Genomic DNA, 20,235 nt, shown 5'->3' with positions numbered 1-20,235 from the left:
TCCTCCCGGAACACTCCCCCATCCGTCACGATTTAAAACAGGTCGTTGTTTATTATTAAACACAGTAAACCAAAACAACTGAAATAGGAAGTGTTTGGAGCTTCTTGTTTTTTTAAAAAAGGACTTCTGAGGACCGCCCCTGCATTGGAGAAATGCAACACCAGAAATAGTAGGTGCAGAGAGTACGAAAACCCCTTTGAAAAAACCACACATGCCTGCTTCCTTCCCACCCACCCCCAGCACAAACACACAGGGTAGACCCCCGGAGGACCCCAAACAAGGAAGCCTTTCTATGCTTCCCCCTGAACAAAGCCATTTCCCCTCTTCCTTCTACCTGCAGGTCATCTGGGGCAACCCAGTCAGTTGTGTGGGGGGGGTACCAATTATAAAATTATTATTATTATTATCCATCGGTGCTCATGCGTCCCAACGATGTCCACTGCCGTTTGCTCAAGTTTCCATGTGTTTTAAGAAATCCCTTTACAGTAAAACCAACGTCCCTATCCCTGACTTGCCCCTTCTTCTTCCCGCCCCCTCCCGCGGCCTCCCCCCCCCGTTTAAAGTAAAAACCCAAACAAACAAACAAACGTAACCCTTAGTCAGTCCACCTGCTGGGCCAGCAGGTCCGCCCCCCCCCCCATCACACCACGGAGCTGACCTCGGCGGGGGCGCTCAAGTTCTCTGCCACGTCCGCCCTCTCGATGGCCGCCAGGGCCGTGCAGAGGGACTCCAGCGTGGCCCCTTCCTTGGCTGACCAGTCGGAGAGCAGGGTGTGGGCGGGGGCCTCCCCCCGTCCGAAGGCGTCGATGGTCTCTTCCTCGTAGCCCAGGTGGTTGGCCAGGCAGCGCCAGTCTTTGCCGTGGGCGGGGGCTTCCAGAAGCTGCTCCACCTCTTCTTGCTTGTGGGGCGGGAGGTTCGTGTACAGGCGGGGTTCAATCCTGTGCACTGTTTTGCGTGGAGAGAGAGAAGGAGAGGGAGGGAGAGGGGGTCAGAGAGGATATCACTTATGTACGCCCCCTTGACTGCTTTGATCTGCGGAATGGGCACCATTACAGGTGCCACATAATACCAGTTCCAAGATGGTGGTGGCATCTAAACTTTGGAACTCCCTGCCTATTGAAATTCACGGTACTCTTTTGGGCACCTGCTAAAAACATGATAAAAAAATTCCTTCAGTAGCAAAAAAAATTCCTTCAGTGTGGTATCTGAAGAAGTGTGCATGCACACGAAAGCTCATACCAAAATAAAAACTTAGTTGGTCTTTAAGGTGCTACTGAAGGAATTTTTTTATTTTGCTTCGAAAAACGGGAGACGAAGTGATACGGGGGACCACCGGGAAAAGGTAAGTAAAAACGGGGGTTTCCCGGGGGAAACGGGAGACTTGGCAGCTATGGTCTTACCTTTTTTGGGAAGGTGCTGGTCCTGCAGGCTGTGGGTGTCGAGGAAGACCCCGCTGTCGCTGTGAAGCTTCTCGCCATCTGGGGACGCCACCAGATCCCCCGCTCGGGCCTTGGCCAGCTGCTTCTTCTGCTTGCATGAGCTCCAGCTGCAATTGCACCGAGAAAGAACGGGGGGCGTCAGCGAGGGGGGGGGCACAGAGCAGGAAGAGCAGAACACCCCAGATCTCTCCCCCTCCCAACCCGTCCCACATGAAAGCTGTCAATCGCTTCTGCTTCCTCCTGAGGACCCCCAACCAGGAAAGCGCTGTGGCTCAGTGGGGGGAAGGATCTGACTTGCATGAAGAACAGGGTGGATAAAAATCAATGAATAAAAAACAAACAAAATTTATTTATTTATTAAAACCGGATTTTTTTAAAAAATAAAATGCATTTGGAGGAAAAATCTTTCTAAAGATAGTCTTCTATTGAATTTACATTCTAGTCCAAAGGCTATTCATCAGGAAATAAGGATTTGTTTTACGTTTTTCATGTGTGATAAAACTCAGTATGGCAGTTGTTGTTGTTGTTTTAATTGTTTAACCACATAAATTAACAAACATGGATACGTATGCTATGTTGCTATTGTTTTAGTTAGATAAATTGTTATTAAGGAAATGATTGGTTTTTCTCCTTCCAATAAAGTACAGCAGAAAAGCTGTCCAAATATAAAGAGTTAACTTATTAAATCTCACCCTAATTTCATAATTATCTGTCTATGTATTTCTAACAGCATAACCAAATCAGCAATTTTTGATACCGCAGTAAAATCTACTCTGAAAATTCATCATTCCAAAAATGAAACCTTCTTCTGGTTGTCAATATTAAGATCAAAGCAGTCTCTCTGTAAAAAAATATGATTTTAATCAAGTCTTACCGACTCGTGATTTAAAATGGATTTGATTTAAATCAAATCCACCCTGGTTTGATTCCTACTACCCGAATCCCTGCTGAGCTGCTGCCGGCCTGTGCCGGCAATCCTAATTCCAATGGTCTAAGAATATTGCCGCTTCCTATATTCCTAGCAATGGGGAAGGGCTGCAGTTCAGTGGCAAAGGTCCCCAGTTCAGCCCAACGACGGCTGGGAGAGACACCCTTTCCGAGCGGCTGCCAGCCAGTGCTGGCAATACAGAGCATGGTCTAAGGCAGGTGGCGGGGCGGGGGGCCTGCAAGCTCATCTGCAGCGGAGACGGTGTCAGTGGCGTGGAGTGGGGGGAGAGAAGCCCTTGCTCTCCTCTCCACAGGCCCTCAAAGTCTGGGATAATAAGCCGGCATCAATTCTCTCCCCTGCTGGCATCCCAAGACAGATGGCCCAGAAAATGCTGGCGGAAAGAGAAGGGGAAGCTGCAGCGGCAAAGTCAGGGAAACAGCTGGGTCAGGGAGGAGAAGGGGATTTGGGGGGGGGGGCTGGCAGGAAAGGAGGAGAGAGGGAGAGGAAACCGGCTGGGGGGTGCAGACAAGGAGATAAAGGGGAAGTTCAGTTCAAGGCAATTTGGGGCGCAGTTGCGACGGTTTATAGAAGGGGGGGGGAGAGTGTCCTCTACGCTCATTTCTGGCCATGCACATAATAAAGGGATCCTCCCCCCCGTGCCATAATAAGACTTTTTGGTTGACATAAACTGCTTTTCACCTTCTATACAAATAGTCATCTGGGGTAAGAACCCCTGATGTTATTGTCTCAACGCCAGAATCTGGGTTAGGGCAGCCTCATTTGATCACTTGCCTGCATGGTGCTATTCCCTATGGATTTAATTAAAAAGCAAACTCACTCTCTCTCTTTCTCTACACACACACACACACACACACACACACACACACACACACACACACAGGGAAGGTAAGCCCACTAAGGTCGGAAACATTCATGTTCTTGCTCTCAGTTTTACTATTTAATCAATTGTTTTCCCCTCTCCTCTTTGTTCTTTCCTGGAATCTCTGTACTTTTGGGAATCCCATACTTTTGGGAATCTTTCTTAAAAGGGGGGAAAGGGATGGGCAGGGAGGAACAGAGAACACAATCTTGGAAGAACGGAATGGAAGCTTTTAAAAAATTCTTTTCTAAACTAATCCTAAAAGAATGGGGCGCCCGTAAGCAGGATTCGATCATAACAGCCCTCTCTCCTTCTGCGGTTTGTGACCAAGCCTCTGACTGCGGAGGCTGAGCTTAGCCATCGATAGCCCTCTCCTCCTCCATGAATTTGTCCAATTCTCTTTTAAAGTCAGCCATCCCTGCCTCCTGTGGCAGGGAGTTCCATCGGTTAACTCTACGTTGTGTGACGAAGGATTTTCTTTTCTGTGTCCCGAACCTTCCAACGTTCAGCTTCGTTCCACGACTTCTATTGCTTAGGTTAAGGAAGCTTTTCTCTTGTCAACGATCGCCAGGCCACGCACAATCTTACACCTCTCCTCTTCCCTGCCTTTTCTCTAAACGGTCCTTATCCTCGCAACAGGATCCGCTCCATCCCCTTCCTCTTTTCCCAGCCTCTTCCAACTCTGCAGTACCTGCTTTGAGACGAGGCGACCAGAATTTGGGACACACAGTATTCCAAACGCTCCCCAGATTTTTTAACTATATAGACCACCGAGCAAATTTGCAAGAGGGACCCCCTGCCACGTGGAGAGCTGGTGGACATTGCTGCAAAACTGCACGTTTGCGCTGCAACGTTGTGTGTGTGTTTTTTTGGGGGGGTTCAACAGGGCGATGCCAGGAAGCGGGGTGCAGAGGGGGCCAGAGGAAACGGGTCAGAAACTGACCGCCACATGGGAAAGGATGGGCTCCTCTCTGCTGGGGAGCCGAAGAGAGAGGGGCCACCGGCGTCACCTCGCACTTAATTTATGAGGGTAAATAAGAAGCGGGAGGCAGATTTGGGGAACTGGCTTGAGGGAGCCAGGGAGAGCAGTTGTGGGGCCGGCGGCCGCAGCCAAATCTATAGAGCCCCGAGCAGCAGGAGGGGCCTGGGCTTGGGGGTCTGTCGGTGTGAGAGGAATGTATAAAGAGCGAGAGCCCCGCGAGGGGGTTAGGCGGCTCCGAGGGAAATAAATCCACCCAAAAGGCTGGCACAAAGGAGGAGTTTTGCTCCTTCCCAATAGAACAGCAAGCGGCTGGGCTTCCTTTCAGCCAAGCCCCATTAATCTCAGCTCGGAGAGAAGAGGCTGGCCTAATCTGGGCCCAGGCAGCCCAGCGCCGGGCTTAATCCTATTCAGGCAACAGGCCCCAGCGGCGAGACCCGGCCCAGCGGGGGGACGGCCTCTCCCCACATTTTCGGATAATGCTGCGGCTCCCGTCGGGGTGTGTGTGTGTGTCTTTTTGCAACCCTATTGTGGCCAAGTCGCTGTCTCGCTGGCCCAGGGGATCAACAGAGCACCTGGGCACAGCTGAAAACGGGGAGAAATTCTTCTCTGGGGCTTATCGGGTAGAATCCTGGAATCGTATACAGTGGTACCTCGACTTACGAAGACGATCCGTTCCGCGGCCGTCTTCGTCAGTTGAGGTTTTCGGATGTCGAAGCGCCGCTTTCGGAAGTCGAAACCGTCGGAAGTCGAAGCGTTCAGTTGTCGAGGTATGACTGTAGTTGGAAGGGGTCCCCACAGGTCATCTAGTCCAACCCCCTAGTCCAATCTCAGCTGAAGCATCTATGACAGGTGGCCATCCGACCTCTGCTTTAAAACCTCCAAGGAAGGAGAGCCCACCACCTCCGGAGGGAGACCGTTCCACCGCCAAACAGCTCTCACTGCCAGAAGGTTATTCCTGATGTTGTCTCAGAATCTCCTTCCTGTAACTTGAAGCCACTGGTTCGAGTCCTGTCCTCCGGAGCAGGAGAAAACAAGCTTGTTTCCTCTTCCACGTAATTTGCAGGCAGAAGGTCCCTGGTTCAACCCCCGATGGTAGGGCTGGGAATGTCCTCTTCCTGAAACCCTGCAGAGATGCTGCCAGTCCGTGTTGACGTTACTGGGAGGACCTGGTCCGGCTCAGCCCAAGGGTACTTTCCAATGACCGGGCCAATCCAGAGAACAGTTTTTCTCCCTCTCATAGCACTAGAACTCGTGGATGTCCAAGGAAGATGGAGGATTCGAGAGAGAGGAAAGGAAGTCCTTCTTTAGACAGTGTGTAGTTAAACTGCGGAACTCCTTCCCACAGGAAGCAGTGGTGGGCACAAACTTTGATGGCTTTAAAAGAGGATTAGGCAAATCGTTTTGTTTCTAATTGTCACAGAGTTATAGAGTTGGGAGAGACCATGGTGATCATCTAGTCCAACCTTCTGCACTGAAGGAATACTTTGTGTTCCTCAGTATGCGGATGATACCCAGCTCTACCTCTCTTTCAAATCAGAACCAGTGAAGGCAGTGAAGGTCCTGTGTGAGTGCCTGGAGGCGGTTGGAGGATGGATGGCGGCTAACAGATTGAGGTTGAATCCTGACAAGACAGAAGTACTGTTTGTGGGGGACAGGAGGCGGGCAGGTGTGGAGGACTTCCTGGTCCTGAATGGAGTAACTGTGCCCCTGAAGGACCAGGTGTGCAGCCTGGGAGTAATTTTGGACTCATAGCTGTCCATGGAGGCGCAGGTCAATTCTGAGTCCAGGGCAGCTGTTTATCAGCTCCATCTGGTACACAGGCTGAGACCCTACCTGCCTGCAGACTGTCTCGCCAGAGTAGTGCATGCTCTAGTTATCTCTCACTTGGACTACTGCAATGCGCTCTACGTGGGGCTACCTTTGAAGGTGACTCGGAAACTACAACTAATCCAGAATGCGGCAGCTAGACTGGTGACTGGGAGCGGCCGCCAAGACCACATAACACCAGTCTTGAAAGATCTACATTGGCTCCCAGTACGTTTCCGAGCAAAATTCAAAGTGTTGGTGCTGACCTTTAAAGCCCTAAACGGCCTCGGTCCAGTATACCTGAAGGAGCGTCTCCACCCCCATCGTTCTGCTTGGACACTGAGGTCCAGCGCCGAGGGTCTTCTGGCGGTTCCCTCACTACGAGAAGCCAAGTTACAGGGAACCAGGCAAAGGGCCTTCTTGGTAGTGGCACCCACCCTGTGGAATGCCCTCCCACCAGAGGTCAAAGAGAACAACAATTACCAGACCTTTAGAAGGCATCTCAAGGCAGCCCTGTTTAGAGAAGCTTTTAATGTTTGATTTCTGTATTTTAATGTTTTGTTGGAAGCTGCCCAGAGTGGCTGGGGGAACCTGGCCAGATGGGCAGGGTATAAATAATATATTATTATTATTATTATTATTATTATTATTATTATTATTATTATTATTATTATACTTTGCCCAATGTGGGACTTGAACCCACAACCCTGAGACTAAGAATATCATGCTCTACCAACTGAGCTATCCTTCTGGTCAGGCCTTTTGGCTTTTAACCCATGACCAAAATCGCATGGGTGCGTTGCTTTAACGTAGCTGAAAAATATAAAAGCTGCCTGTTATGATTTTTTTTTTTAATGCTGGTTTTCATGTGTGTCCATGGGGTTCTTTTTGTTTCCAATGCCGCAAGTTGCTTTGAGCTGCCGTGCCCCAAAACCCCCTCTTAAATCTTAATAATAATAATGAACTGTGCAAACACTCCTGCTTGCTCTGCACTCAGCGTGCTCCAACCACTAGGCCGCAAAGCCGTAAAGGCACATTGCTTGCCAAAATCCCCCTAAACACGCCCATCCCACCCTGAGCGTCCCAGACCTACGATTTGAAAGCCACGTAGGCAACGAGTCCCACCACCACGGCTGCCAGGATGGAGCAGTAGACGGGGATTATGTCCTTGCTGTTGTCCTCGGCCAACGGCGGCCCAAATTCTGAAGAGGAAGCATTGGGGGCGAGGCTGCCTTCCGAATCCAGAAGCGGCGTCCTTTTGGGGAACTCCTTCCGGGCCTCACCCTGGCTGCGTTTCAGGATCTGAAGCTCTTTATCTGAACAAAGAAGCGCAAGTTATTAAATGTGGAGGCCTTGGCTAAGTGGGGGGCGGCGGCGGGCGGGCGGACGGACAGGAGACCCCCCCCTTTGTCTCTCGAAAATGGCAGGTTGATCAATAAGAACCACATCCCTTTACAACACTGCCAATCTGTTGTCATGTGTGTCAACTACGTTGACGAAGGTTGTGTCTGGAAAAAATGGGGGTCTTGCAGGAATCTTCGGGGAGGAGGAGGAGTAAAGCGCTAAAATGGGGGAGCAAGCGAGCTTTGCACAAAACAAGATTAGAATGATGTGTATGTTTTGGCTCACATCTCGGGTTCCATGAAGGCTAGAAACTTGCTCCTTTTTAAAGGCAAAAGTTGAGGATCTGGAGATTGCAATTATTCCTCCCTCCCCCTGCTGCGAATACACATACCTTAAAGATTAACTTATAGAGAAGGTTGCACTTTTCCCAGCAAAACTTGCACCTGGAAAATGAGGTTCTTATTGGAAGTATTCTCATTTCTGTATATGTGTTTCTTACATGTCTTCCCTACCCCTCCTTCATCTCCAAAGGAGCCTAGGGCAGCAAACAGCAAAACCATACAGGTTTTTCTTTTTCCTTTAAAAAAAGGCAAATTAAAACTTTGAAAACATGGTAAAATGCTCAGAACATCTAAACATTTTAAAAGCTGGTTAATGATGTCAAGGTTTGCCGGGAACAGTATCATTCAGCCAGAAGAAGAAGAAGACAATAAGTGGTCCATTTTGTCCAGCATCCTGTTCTCACAGTGGCCAAATAGATTATGGGAAACCCGCAAGCAGGATTCGAAGACAAGACCAACTCTCCCTTCCTGTGGCTTTCCAGCAAGTAGTCTATAGAAGATAATAATAATAATAATAATAATAATAATAATAATAATAATAATAATAATATTTATACCCAACCCATCCGGCTGGGTTTCCCCAGCCACTCTGGGCGGCTTCAAACAGGAAAATGAAAAAAAATAATCGATTAAACATTAAAAGCTTCCCTAAACAGGGCTGCCTTCAGGTGTCTTCTAAAAATCTGGTAGCTGTTTTTCTCTTTTGACATCTGATGGGAGGGCGTTCCACAGGGCGGGCGCCACCACCAAGAAGGCCCTCTGCCTGGTTCCCTGAAACTTGGCTTCTCGCAACGAGGGAACCGCCAGAAGGCCCTCGGCGCTGGACCTCAGTGTCCGGGCAGAACGATGGAGGTGGAGACGCTCCTTCAGGTATACTGGACCGAGGCCATTTTCTCTTTCCTCCCGGAATTTGTCCAACCCTCTTTTAAAGCCATCCGAGTTGCTGGACCCCCGAACCAATACACTACCCTGCTTCTCCCCAGTTTATGCCATTACATTATTATAAGGTGTTCCTGTTATTATAAGTTGTTATTCTATGCTTATTAATCTGTGAGCTGCTCTGTGCGATAACAGCAACACCGCAAAACCACAGTAAACTGTGCGACTCAGGGTTTCTCCAGATACTTTTTTAATATATATTTCTAAGCATTCATTCTGGTCGGTTTGTGGGGACGTTATAAGTCAACGAGCACTCATCCTGCATCTGCGTGGCCAAACTGTGGCCGCATGTCTCCCCAATACTCATCCATCCACTTTCCAGTGTCCATCCCTTTCCTAACCTCAAAATTTGAAATTATTTACACTTTATTAGGGCTGCCATACATCCGGCTATTCCCAGACACACCTGGGAATCGGGCTGCAAAAAGGCAGATTTTGGCTGAATCGGCAAGTAGGGCAATACACACACAGAGAGAGTGCTTTTTTCTAAAAAAAAAAGTTTTGGGGTACTCTCATTCTGACTCAAGAAAATCACCATATTATAGTTCAAATTGGAAAAAATAAATACAATAAATGGACAAAAGTACAAAGATTCACAAAATGTTAATGGGTATGCGTACCTCTGCGTCCCCACAGAAAAATATCACTGTGTATATGTATATATATAAAAGCTTAAAACAGGCACCCCCAAACTGCGGCCCTCCAGATGTTTTGGCCTACAACTCTCATGATCCTTAGCTAACAGGACCAGTGGGCAGGGATGATGGGAATTGTAGTCCAAAACATCTGGAGGGCCGAAGTTTGGGGATGCCTGGCTTAAAAAGTTCAAGAAAAGCCCCAGAACGGCGTTGTTTTTTTTTTAAAAAAATTCTACATTTAATAGTGTATTTAATGGTATTATACTGTGTGCTCTGTTTTCTTACTACCTTCTCTACCGGTTATGGATCAAGAGAAATATATATACCAGTTCTCCACCCCATCCCCCTTTAAAGTGGATTCGTTGCAACGGAGTGCTTTAACCCACTTTAATTGTCCTTATCTAAATTTCCATGGACCCAGGTGGCGCTGTGGGTTAAACCACAGAGTCTAGGGCTTGCTGATCAGAAGGTCGGCGGTTCGAATCCCTGCAACGGGGTGAGCTCCCGTTGCTCGGTCCCAGCTCCTGCCCACCTAGCAGTTCGAAAGGCCAGAAGCAGCTTTGACATGCTGGCCACATGACCCAGAAGCTGTCTGCGGACAAATGCCGGCTCCCTCGGCCTATAGAGCGAGATGAGCACTGCAACCCCAGAGTCAGACACGACTGGACCTGATGGTCAGGGGGCTCTTTACCTTAAATTTCCAGTATATATTTGAATGCCTCCTGCCAAATAGCGACAGTCTGGATGTGACCCCATTGTCCAGCCCAGCTCAGTATTGCTGGCACTGGCTGGCAGTGCCAGGGGTTCAATTTGGGATTTAGTTTGCAAAACAGATGCTTGGCCGCAGCTTTCCACCGTGTGAAGCATGAACTCCAGGTGTGAATACAGATAATCTGTTATGTCCTAAGGGGTCCCGATTTCGGCGTGACATAGGAAGTGCAAAAGAGGCTCAACTCGAAAGTCACAGAAGTCACAGGAACACTATGTGCAAAACGGCATTAAAAGATGAGCTAACCAAAGATGTCATGATAAAATGGGCTACAGATGTGGACAAAACGATTACCATAAACCAGTGGGAGAAATTGTGGAAAACCGACCTAAATTTCACGGCGTGTATGACAATCAGAGAAAACATATTAAAAATGTTCCACAGATGGTATGTAACCCCAGAAAGGATTGTAAAAATACTATAAATCAGGAGAAGGAAAATGCTGGAAATGCCAAAAGGAAATTGGAAATTTCTATCTAAATTTCTTAGGGAGCTGGGTATGTTTAGCCTGGAGAAGAGAAGGTTAAGGGGTGATATGATAGCCATGTTCACATGTATAAAAGGATGTCATATAGAGGAGGGAGAAAGGTTGTTTTCTGCTGCTCCTGAGAAGCGGACACGGAGCAATGGATTCAAACTTCAAGAAAGAAGATTCCACCTAAACATTAGGAAGAACTTCCTGACAGTAAGAGCTGTTCGGCAGTGGAATTTGCTACCAAGGAGTGTGGTGGAGTCTCCTTCTTTGGAGGTCTTTAAGCAGAGGCTTGACAGGCATATGTCAAGAATGCTTTGATGGTGTTTCCTGCTTGGCAGGGGGTTGGACTGGATGGCCCTTGTGGTCTCTTCCAACTCTATGATTCTATGATTCTATGATCCTCTACACCAAAAGCCATTTGGCCATGCTTCTTCTGCCTCTGTGCCCTAGTGCACTTTGCTTGCGACGTTCACAGCTAAAGGGGACGATGTGATGGTTGTCTCTGCCAAAGCGAAATGAAGAAAGGGAATCTGTTCTCTGTTGCAGAGAAACGAAGAAAACGAAAGCATTTCGGGGGCAGGGGGGGGAGGGATTGCTGTAAAGCTTGGGCTATTTTCTCAAAATAAAAGAAGCTCTCTTCTATAGTACCTTTCAGACATTTTATTCTCATTCTGAGCGAGAGCTTAATGTCAGCTTGCCAAAATGTAGCAGGCTCCCCTATTTCACGAGTTCATTTTTTGCCAGAAAAAGCAAGATTTGTCGTCGAAAGCAAGCAGTGGCGAGGCTACACCAATGTGGCTAGGGCGCTGGGAGACCTGGGTTCAAATCTCCACTCAAGCTCACCGGGTGACCTTGAGCCGATCAATCTTTTCTACCTCGCAGGGTTGTTGTAAGAATAAAACACAGAAGGGGACAAAGTATACCACCTTGAGCTACTTAGAGGAAAGGTGGGGTATGAATGTCATAGACACTTTTGACCGAAGATCCCACGCCCTGAGAAATGTTTGGGAAGCAGGGGGCATCAAATTTGGGGTGTTCTGTATGCAAGGAAGCTACTCTGCAACTGATCTAAGGCCCTCACCCCCCCCCAAAAAAAGTATTTGCCGGCCCTGCCAGCTGACGTTCTTCTACCTAAGAGATGCAAAGTTTTGAACCGGGGACATTCTACATGCAAGGCAGCTGCCCTTCCACTGAGCTACTGGTATCAGAGCCCATCCCTAGTTCGTATATCCTCACGGCAGCCCCCAGCAAGACAACTTAAAAGTAACTCAACCCTTTAGTCTATCCAACCCAATATTGCCTGCAGTGACTAACAGTAAGAGCTGTTCGACAGTGGAATTTGCTGCCAAGGAGTGTGGTGGAGTCTCCTTCTTTGGAGGTCTTTAAGCAGAGGCTTGACAGGCATATGTCAAGAATGCTTTGATGGTGTTTCCTGCTTGGCAGGGGGTTGGACTGGATGGCCCTTGTGGTCTCTTCCAACTCTATGATTCTATGATTCTATGACTGGCAGCAGCGCCAAAGGCCCAGGCTTTCAGACAGCAAGGCTTTCCCAGCCGTTAGGGAGACACCCGGGGTTGAGCCTGGGGCCTTCTGCATTCAAAGCAGCTGTACTGTCAGGAAGCTGCTTGTGTCCCCAAAACACTGGATTCCAGCTTGGTTGCAAAGCCTCTTTTGACGCCGTTAATAAATTTCAAGTTTAGGGGAGTGAGAAAATAAGGGGAGGGGGGTTTGCAGAGACGGGTACATGCTGTTGGAAAACTCAATATATTTCGGGGTGGGGGAACGACGGGGATAATTCCTACAATATTGTTGATAGGAGACTCGTTCCCCCGCTGTTCTTTTCTGTCCTCCCCGCAAATCCCACAAGGGTCCTGTCTCATTCCAGGACTCGTTCACGGCCCCGTTTCTCCCCCCCTCTCCCCGCCAAAACACACACACACACAACCACCCCCACCCCATGCTAGCAACAAGAGACGCCCACGGCTTGCCGTTTCGAAAGGCGGCGGACGTTAAGGAACGAGAGATCGAACAGACAAAGATGCAGGGGGAGGGGGGGTCGGCCGTGGAAACCTCTGTGATATTGGCACGGAGGCCCCCACCCCGCCATAACTCTCCCATCCGCACACCGCGAGTGATCGCAGCCTTCTCCAGGACCGCAGGGTGCTCGGGGAGGACGCATTGAGCAAGGAAGATGTGTGTGAGAGAGAGACAGGTCTTGCTCTCCCTCCCTCGCTGCCAACCAGCCAGAGTGGGATTAGGGACATGGAGCCCCAGACAAAAGGCGGATTAGGCACAACCCATGGAGGCTCTGTTCTCGCAGACAAAAAACGCAACTGTAGCTCTGAAACAAAGCTTGAAAGGCCTTGCGGGAGAGCGGGAGAAGCGAAGTTCACGGCGGCGGACGAAGGCGCTCCTCCCTTGCGGGAAACTTTTCCTACAGGAGCAGCAAGATGGATGCCCAAATAAGCAAAGTCGTCGTCGTCGTCATCATCATCTATTTTTTATACCCCGCCCATCTGGCTGGGTTTCCCCAGCCACTCTGGGCGGCTCCCAACAGAATATTAAAAACACGATAAAACTTCAAACATTAAAAACTTCCCTAAACAGGGAATCTGCCTTCGGACATCTTCTGAAAATCAGATAGTTGCTTATTTCCTTGACATCCGATGGGAGGGTGTTCCACAGGGTGGGCGCCACCACCGAGAAGGCCCTCTGCCTGGTTCCCTGTAACCTCACTTCTCGCAGGGAGGGAACCGCCAGAAGGCCCTCTGAGCTGGACCTCAGTGTCCGGGCTGGACGGTGGGGGTGGAGATGCTCCTTCAGGTCTACAGGGCTGAGGCCGTTTAGGACTTGAAAGGTCAGCACCAACACTTTGAATTGTGCTCGGAAATGTACTGGGAGCCAATGTAGGTCTCTTAGGACCGGTGTTATGTGGTCTCGGCGGTCGCTCCCAGTCACCAGTCTAGCTGCCGCATTCTGGATTAGTTGTAGTTTCCGGGTCACCTTCAAAGGTAGCCCCACGTAGAGCACATTGCAGTAGTCCAAGCGAGAGATAACTAGTGCATGCACCACTCTGGCGAGACAGTCCGTGGGCAGGTAGGGTCTCAGCCTGCATACCAGATGGAGCTGATAGACAGCTGCCCTGGGAACAGAATTAACCTGCGCCTCCATGGACAGCTGTGAGTCCAAAATGACTCCCAGGCTGCACACCTGGTCCTTCAGGGGCACAGTTACCCCATTCAGGACCAGGGAATCCTCCACATCTCCCCAGCCCCTGTCCCCCCAAAACAGTACATGTCTTCCATGGAGCTTTCCCCAACTTGGCGCCCCCCAGGTGTTTGGGACGACGGCTGGCTGATGGGAGTTGTAGCCGAATACAAGAATTAAAATAAGAAATTCGTGGAAGAGAGGGCTATCGAAAGCTACTGGCCACAATGGCAACTTTCTGCCTCCACGGTTGGAGGCAGCAATGCTTCTGGGTGCGAGTTGCTGGAAACCACAGAAGGGGAGAGGGCTCCTGTGTTCGAATCCTGCTTTTGGGAATCCTGCTTGGCCCCTGTGAGAACAGGATACTGGACTAGATGGGATACTGGCCTGATCCAGAAGGGGAGGAGGGAATTCCTTGGGAATTCATGGATTTCTTCTTCTTGTTTTGGTTGCTTGAAGATTGTTTGTAAATTTGAAAATTAGATAAATTTATAAGAAAAAGGCACTTTTTGTGTTCTTGTTCCGGCTGAATGATAATTTTCCTGGCAAACCTTTGACATCATTAACTGAGCGTACAGGATCTTTTAAAAAAAATATTTAGGCGTTCCACGCCTATGGGTCCTACCGGTGGCAGAGGTGGACTTGTGGGGGGAGGGAGAATAGAGGGATGGAGTATATATATTTTGTCTTGTTTTGTTTTGTTTATATTAAAATCAATAAAAATTATTATAAAAAAATAAAAAAAAATATTTAGGCGTTCCAAACATTTTACAATGTTTTCAAAGTTTCGATTCGCCTTTAAAAAAAACCCCAAATCTGTATAATTTTGCTGTGTGCAGCCCTAGGCTCCTTTGGAGAGGAAGGAAAGAAATTTAATAAACAGTTATACAGAAATGACAACACTCGGAATAAGAACCTCATTTTTTGGGTGCAAGTTTGGCTTATTAAAGTGCAATCTTCTCTATAAAATAATATCTGTAGCATTCAGGGGCAGCCGGGTTTGGGGGGGGGGGTTGCTCTACCAGCTGGAATAATAGTAATCCCCAGATCCTCAGCTTTTGTTTTTCAAAATTTTCCAGCATCTGTAGAACCCGAGATGTGAGGCAAAATGTTTCATACACCATTCTAAGTTTTGTATGTGAGAGAGAAACTTGCTTGCTCCCCAATTTTAGTGCTTCCGAGAAGAGGGCTTTGCATGGCCCCTGCAAAAACAGGATGCTGGACCCAAATGGGCCACTAAATATTAACTTCTGAAGGATTCCAGGTTTGCTTTGGGATGAAGGTGAGCAGTGGTAGAAATCGCCCAGGCGCCAGTTGCATTTTGCGACGGGCGAGGGTCCAATTGCAACCACGTGGAGATCTCTGGATGCCAGGCTGGCGACTAACATCTATACCTAGCAGAAAAGCTAATTTATTGCATTTATCTCCCACCTTTTGATCTAAGGAATCCATGGTTCACCCCCCCACCTCATCTAATCCGTACAACATCCCTGTGAGGTGGGTTAAGAGGCTGCGACTGACTCCAAGTCCACCCACTGAGCTTCAGGACTGAGTGGGGATTTGAACCCTGATCTCCCTCTAACCACTACACCACACTTCCCTCAGAGTGTCCTTCTGCTATGGGGCAGCTCTATGAATTAAGCATGTATATAAATATCGGGGAAAGCAAATTGCCACTTAGGGAAGGATCTGAAATAGTTCTCTTGAAGATTGGATTTCTTTTGCACTGCATTGTTTTATGTGACATTTTCATGTGTTGCAAATGGCTCTGAGGTTTTTCCTTTGAAATATAAAGCAGTATAGAAATGAAATGAATAATAATAATAATAATCCCACTGCAAAAGAAAACTATCTGAGTTTTTATAGCTGGGGTAAGCTGCCGTAGATTGCACCACGACAGAATTTTGAATGAATGAGTCCAATAATTATGAAATTATTGGACTACACAGAAATGGCAAAATTAACCAGGAAAATCAGAAAATCAGAAACCAGGAGGATCAAAACTTCAACAAAGAATGTGACAAATTTATATCACATTTGAAAGACCACTGTAAACTCCTCAACTCTTTGGCAGGTTTTAAATAACTCCTGCAATTGTACATAGATTTTGGATAAAATGGAGGATTGTAAATAAGAAGGATTCATAACATGCTGTTTAAAAAAGTTACCTAAAGAACCCACGGCAGGAAGGAGGGAAGTCTTGAGATTCGGAAGAATCTCGTGTAATTTTTTATCATTTGTGATTATGAGTGTGAATGAATTTGTAAAATCAAATAAAAACTATTAAAAAAAAATTTTTTTTTGAACGAACGAATGAATAAAACAAATTCCATCCTGGTCCTTTCACGGTTCTGCAATGGTGATAAGTGTGACTTAATCCAGCTCACTTGTGCCAAACCTAGAGCGGAAATCGTCTCGGCAAAATCTAGAGGGCTGGGAGGCCCCCTAAATAAAAAATAAAAACCAGCTTGACCTTTTCCCCGTTGCGCCTATGTACCTACCCATGCACAGCGTGTCCGAGAGAGGCGTGCAGGCCTGGATCATGACCTCGCTTTTGCCGCACGATTGCCGGCAGGGCTGGCAGGCTTCCACAGAGCTCTTTGACTCCGAGTAATAGCCGTTTGGGCACCTCTGGCACACGGCGTCGCTGCTGGAGCCGCAGGGCTTCAGGGCTCCGTAGCCTTCGGGGCAAACTTGGCAAGGGAGGCACTGCCCGTTGCCCTGGCTCCCGTTTCCAGCAGGGAGGTAATGCCCCCGGGGGCAGCTGGCGGCGCAGACCGTGTCGTGGGCAGGGGTGCAGGGAGCCAGCAGGAGCGCGTGGCCCGGACACACCGAGCAAGGCCGGCACGGCTCCGTGGCGCTGGCGACGGGGGAGAACGTCACGCCTGTGGCGGAGAGAGGAAGGCAACATCGCAAAACTTTAGAGCAGGAAGAGGGACCCGGCGGGTCATCTAGCCCAACCCCTCCCAACGAGTATGGGGTTATACATGCCAACGTGACCCCCCAAGCCTCATTATCCGGCCCCTGGGCCTCTCCTCAGGCCACACCCCATATCACCCGTACACCAAACCTCCTTGAGACCCTGCTTCCCCAGGTGGAGGATAGAGACTTGGGTGCGAGTCTGTGTAAAACCAGCCAAGGGTTGGAATTTCAGTGGCTTGCTCCGCCTACTTTCGCCCCGTGGCCCCACCTACCACAGGTGCGTGGCTCTCAGAAGGTAAGGCACCCTCAGTCTGAAAAAGCTTCCCCACCCATGATACAGCGCATAGAATAGCCTTCCCCAACGTGGCGCCCTCTGGCGCCTTTTGAACCACGGTGCTGGTGGGAGTTGTAGTCCAAAACACCCAGAGGGCGCCACGTTGGGGAAGGCGACCGCAGTGGTGGGGAGAAGGAAGAAGAAGAGGAGGAGGAGTTTGGATTTGATATCCTACTTTATCACTACCCGAAGGAGTCTCAAAGCGGCTAACATTCTCCTTTTCCTTCTTCCCCCACAACAAACACTCTGTGAGGTGAGTGAGGCTGAGAGACTTCAGAGAAGTGTGATTAGCCCAAGGTCACCCAGCAGCTGGTTCCCCAGATTATGAGTCTACCGCTCTTAACCACTACACCAAACTGGAAGAGCGACTCAATTTCTAGAGCGGGTCTAGCATATTCTCTTGTTTGAGGGTCAAACCCCATCGCAGCCACAAAACTGAGTGCCCTTGCGCCAACTCTCTCTCAGCCCTATTTTCCTCCCTGGCAGGGTCGTTGCAAGACAAAAAGGGAGGGAGACTGTGTCTCTCCTTCAGTTCCTTGGGGGAAAGGTGGTATACAAATGCAACGAGGAAACAATTTAAAGCCCTAAATGGCCTCGGTCCAGTATACCTGAAGGAGCGTCTCCACCTCCATCATTCTGCTCGGACACTGAGGTCCAGCACCGAGGGCCTTCTGGTGGTTCCCTCACTGCGAGAAGCCAAGTTGCAGGGAACTAGGCAGAGGGCCTTCTCGGTGGTGGCGCCTGCCCTGTGGAACGCCCTCCCAACAGATGTCAAAGAGGAAAACAACTACCAGACTTTTAAAAGACATCTGAAGGCAGCCCTGTTCAGGGAGGCTTTTAATGTTTAATAGATTACTGTGTTTTATTTTTCTGTTGGAAGCCGCCCAGAGTGGCTGGGGAAACCCAGCCAGATGGGCGGGATATAAATAATAAATTATTATACTATTATTAGTAGTAGTAGTAGTAGTAGTAGTAGTAATAGTATTTGCACAACAGCCCTTTTTATTTTTTATTTTATTTTGTTTCTTCCTCTGGTTGTAAATATTAAGATGATACCAGCTAGAATGAGACTTTCTGTAAAAAAAACAACAACTGACTAGTGATTTAAATTGTGATTTAAATCGATTTGATTTAAATTAAATCCACCCTGTTTACAACACATTAAAACATCAGATAAAACAGAGTCAAGCTTCAAGTGAAATATGTCAGATCCTTCTCGAAGGGACATTTTGCTTTTTCCAAATTGATTTGCCTACATAATTTATCTAGTTGGCTCAGAGCAGAAAGCTTTGCTCTCTCGGACACTGAGGTCCAGCTCCGAGGGTCTTCTGGCGATTCCCTCCTCCGAGAAGTGAGGTTACAGGGAACTAGGCACAGGGCCTTCTCGGTGGTGGTGCCCTCTCATCAGACGGCAAGTAAACAAACAACTCTCTGACTTTTAGAAGACATCTGAAGGCAGTCCTGCTTAGGGAAGCTTTCAATATTTGATGAATTATTGTATTTTAATATTTTGCTGTAAGCTGCCCAGAGTGGCTGGGGAAACCCAGCCAGTTGGGTGGGGTATAAATAAAACTATTATTAATTATAATTATTATTATTATTCCTCTGCCACTTACTTTCTTGACACGGCTCGCACTTGGTGTTGGCGCTCCCGCAAGGAGCGGCCACCCCAAAACCCGGGGGGCAGTGGTTGCAGCAATCTCCGGCGGAGGTGAAGCGCCCGTTTTCACAGCGCTGGCGGGCCCAAACCTGGAGAGAGGGTAGAAAGTGAGATGCGCGGACGTGATTAGCCAGGCCAACGGAACGGGGTAGAGTCCCACGTCGGCGGCTGGCATCTCCACGGCACAAAGTCATACCCCCGCAATCGTCCCAGGAAAACTGGGGCACCCCGTTTTTTCTCACGAAAGGACAGCGGCCGTTTTTGGGTGTCACAATTTTGCGTTGCAATTTTCCACCGGATATACTCTGTTTCCCCTATTTTAAGACGTAGTCATAAAATAAGCCATAGCAGGATTTTTAAGCATTCAAGGAATATAAGCCATACCCCGAAAATTAGACATAGTGATAGGCGCAGCAGCAATGCCGACCACGGCAGCAGGAGGAGAAGGAGGAAAAAAATAAGACATCCCCTGAAAATAAGCCATAGTGTGTTTTTTTTAGGAAAAATAAATATAAGATGGTGTCTTATTATCGGAGAAACATGGTAAGTGCTTTTCCCAGGCCATGATCTCATGCAATGCCCCAAAACATGTGGTTTTGGGTGCCATAACCACCCCCCCAAGAAGAAACCCCCATGGCGCAAGAAAGAGGAAGATGGGCGTCCAGGAAAATGGGGTTCCAGATTTTGCTGCCGTGCTGTTGGGGGGTACACAAATTGGCCAATTCAGGGAGGTCAGACCACCTCCCCGCTACCAACCTCCATTTCATTTTCTAAGAGCTTATTTATTGATACTTATTCATAGCTATATAAAACTACAAACTTATCCCAAAGTATCCTTTTTATAATATACAGTGGTACCTCTGTTCGCGTCCGCTTCAGGTTGCGTCTTTTCAAGTTAAGCACGCGGCAAACCCGGACGTATTTACTTCCGGGTTTCGCCACGCACGGACGCGCAAAGAGGCGCTCTCTATCATGAGAAGCACCGCTCTGGTTGCGGACTTTTCGGGGTGTGAACGGCACCCCGGAACGGATCGTGTCTGCAACCAGAGGTACCATTGTACTAAGATAAAACAGTGACTTAGTCTAAAAAGGAACAAAGTTAGAAAGAAGAAAAAGGCAAGGAAAAGAGAGATGAGAGAGAGAGAGAGAGAGAGAAGAGGGAAGGGAAGGGAAAACGACAGAAAAAATCAAAAGGAGCAAAAGGACTTCCAGGTCTCTGTTTTGCAGCTACATATAATATTTATACAAAATTAAAAGACGCCTGCTTCTTGGGAGAAAAGCAATGACAAACCTAGACAGCATCTTAAAAAGCAGAGACACCACCTTGCCTACAAAGGTCCGTATAGTTCAAGCTATGGTTTTCCCAGTAGTGATGTATGGAAGTGAGAGCTGGACCATCAATAAGGCTGATCGCCGAAGAATTGATGCTTTTGAATTATGGTGCTGGAGGAGACTCTTGAGAGTCCCATGGACTGCAAGAAGATCAAACCTATCCATTCTTAAGGAAATCAGCCCTGAGTGCTCCCTGGAAGGACAGATCGTGAAGCTGAGGCTCCAATACTTTGGCCACA

General features: G+C 48.3%; 1 protein-coding gene across 1 annotated transcript in view; it reads right to left on the bottom strand.

Annotated features, from left to right (window-relative positions):
• Window positions 1-570: 570 nt before the first annotated feature.
• Window positions 571-20,235, bottom strand: part of LOC118091890 (tumor necrosis factor receptor superfamily member 16) — a 43,346-nt gene continuing 23,681 nt past the window's right edge. Inside the window, exons 2-6 of the mRNA XM_035129459.2 lie at window positions 18,621-18,753; window positions 16,250-16,633; window positions 7,129-7,351; window positions 1,401-1,546; window positions 571-945 (exon numbers count right to left, since the gene is read on the bottom strand). Coding sequence (XP_034985350.2) covers window positions 641-945; window positions 1,401-1,546; window positions 7,129-7,351; window positions 16,250-16,633; window positions 18,621-18,753 — 1,191 coding nt within the window. The 3' untranslated portion in view covers window positions 571-640. The remainder of the gene's footprint in view (window positions 946-1,400; window positions 1,547-7,128; window positions 7,352-16,249; window positions 16,634-18,620; window positions 18,754-20,235) is intronic.

Source organism: Zootoca vivipara, chromosome 12 (assembly GCF_963506605.1).
Source record: "Zootoca vivipara chromosome 12, rZooViv1.1, whole genome shotgun sequence".
Taxonomy (NCBI): domain Eukaryota; kingdom Metazoa; phylum Chordata; class Lepidosauria; order Squamata; family Lacertidae; genus Zootoca; species Zootoca vivipara.
This window is presented reverse-complemented; position numbering and strand designations above follow the sequence as displayed.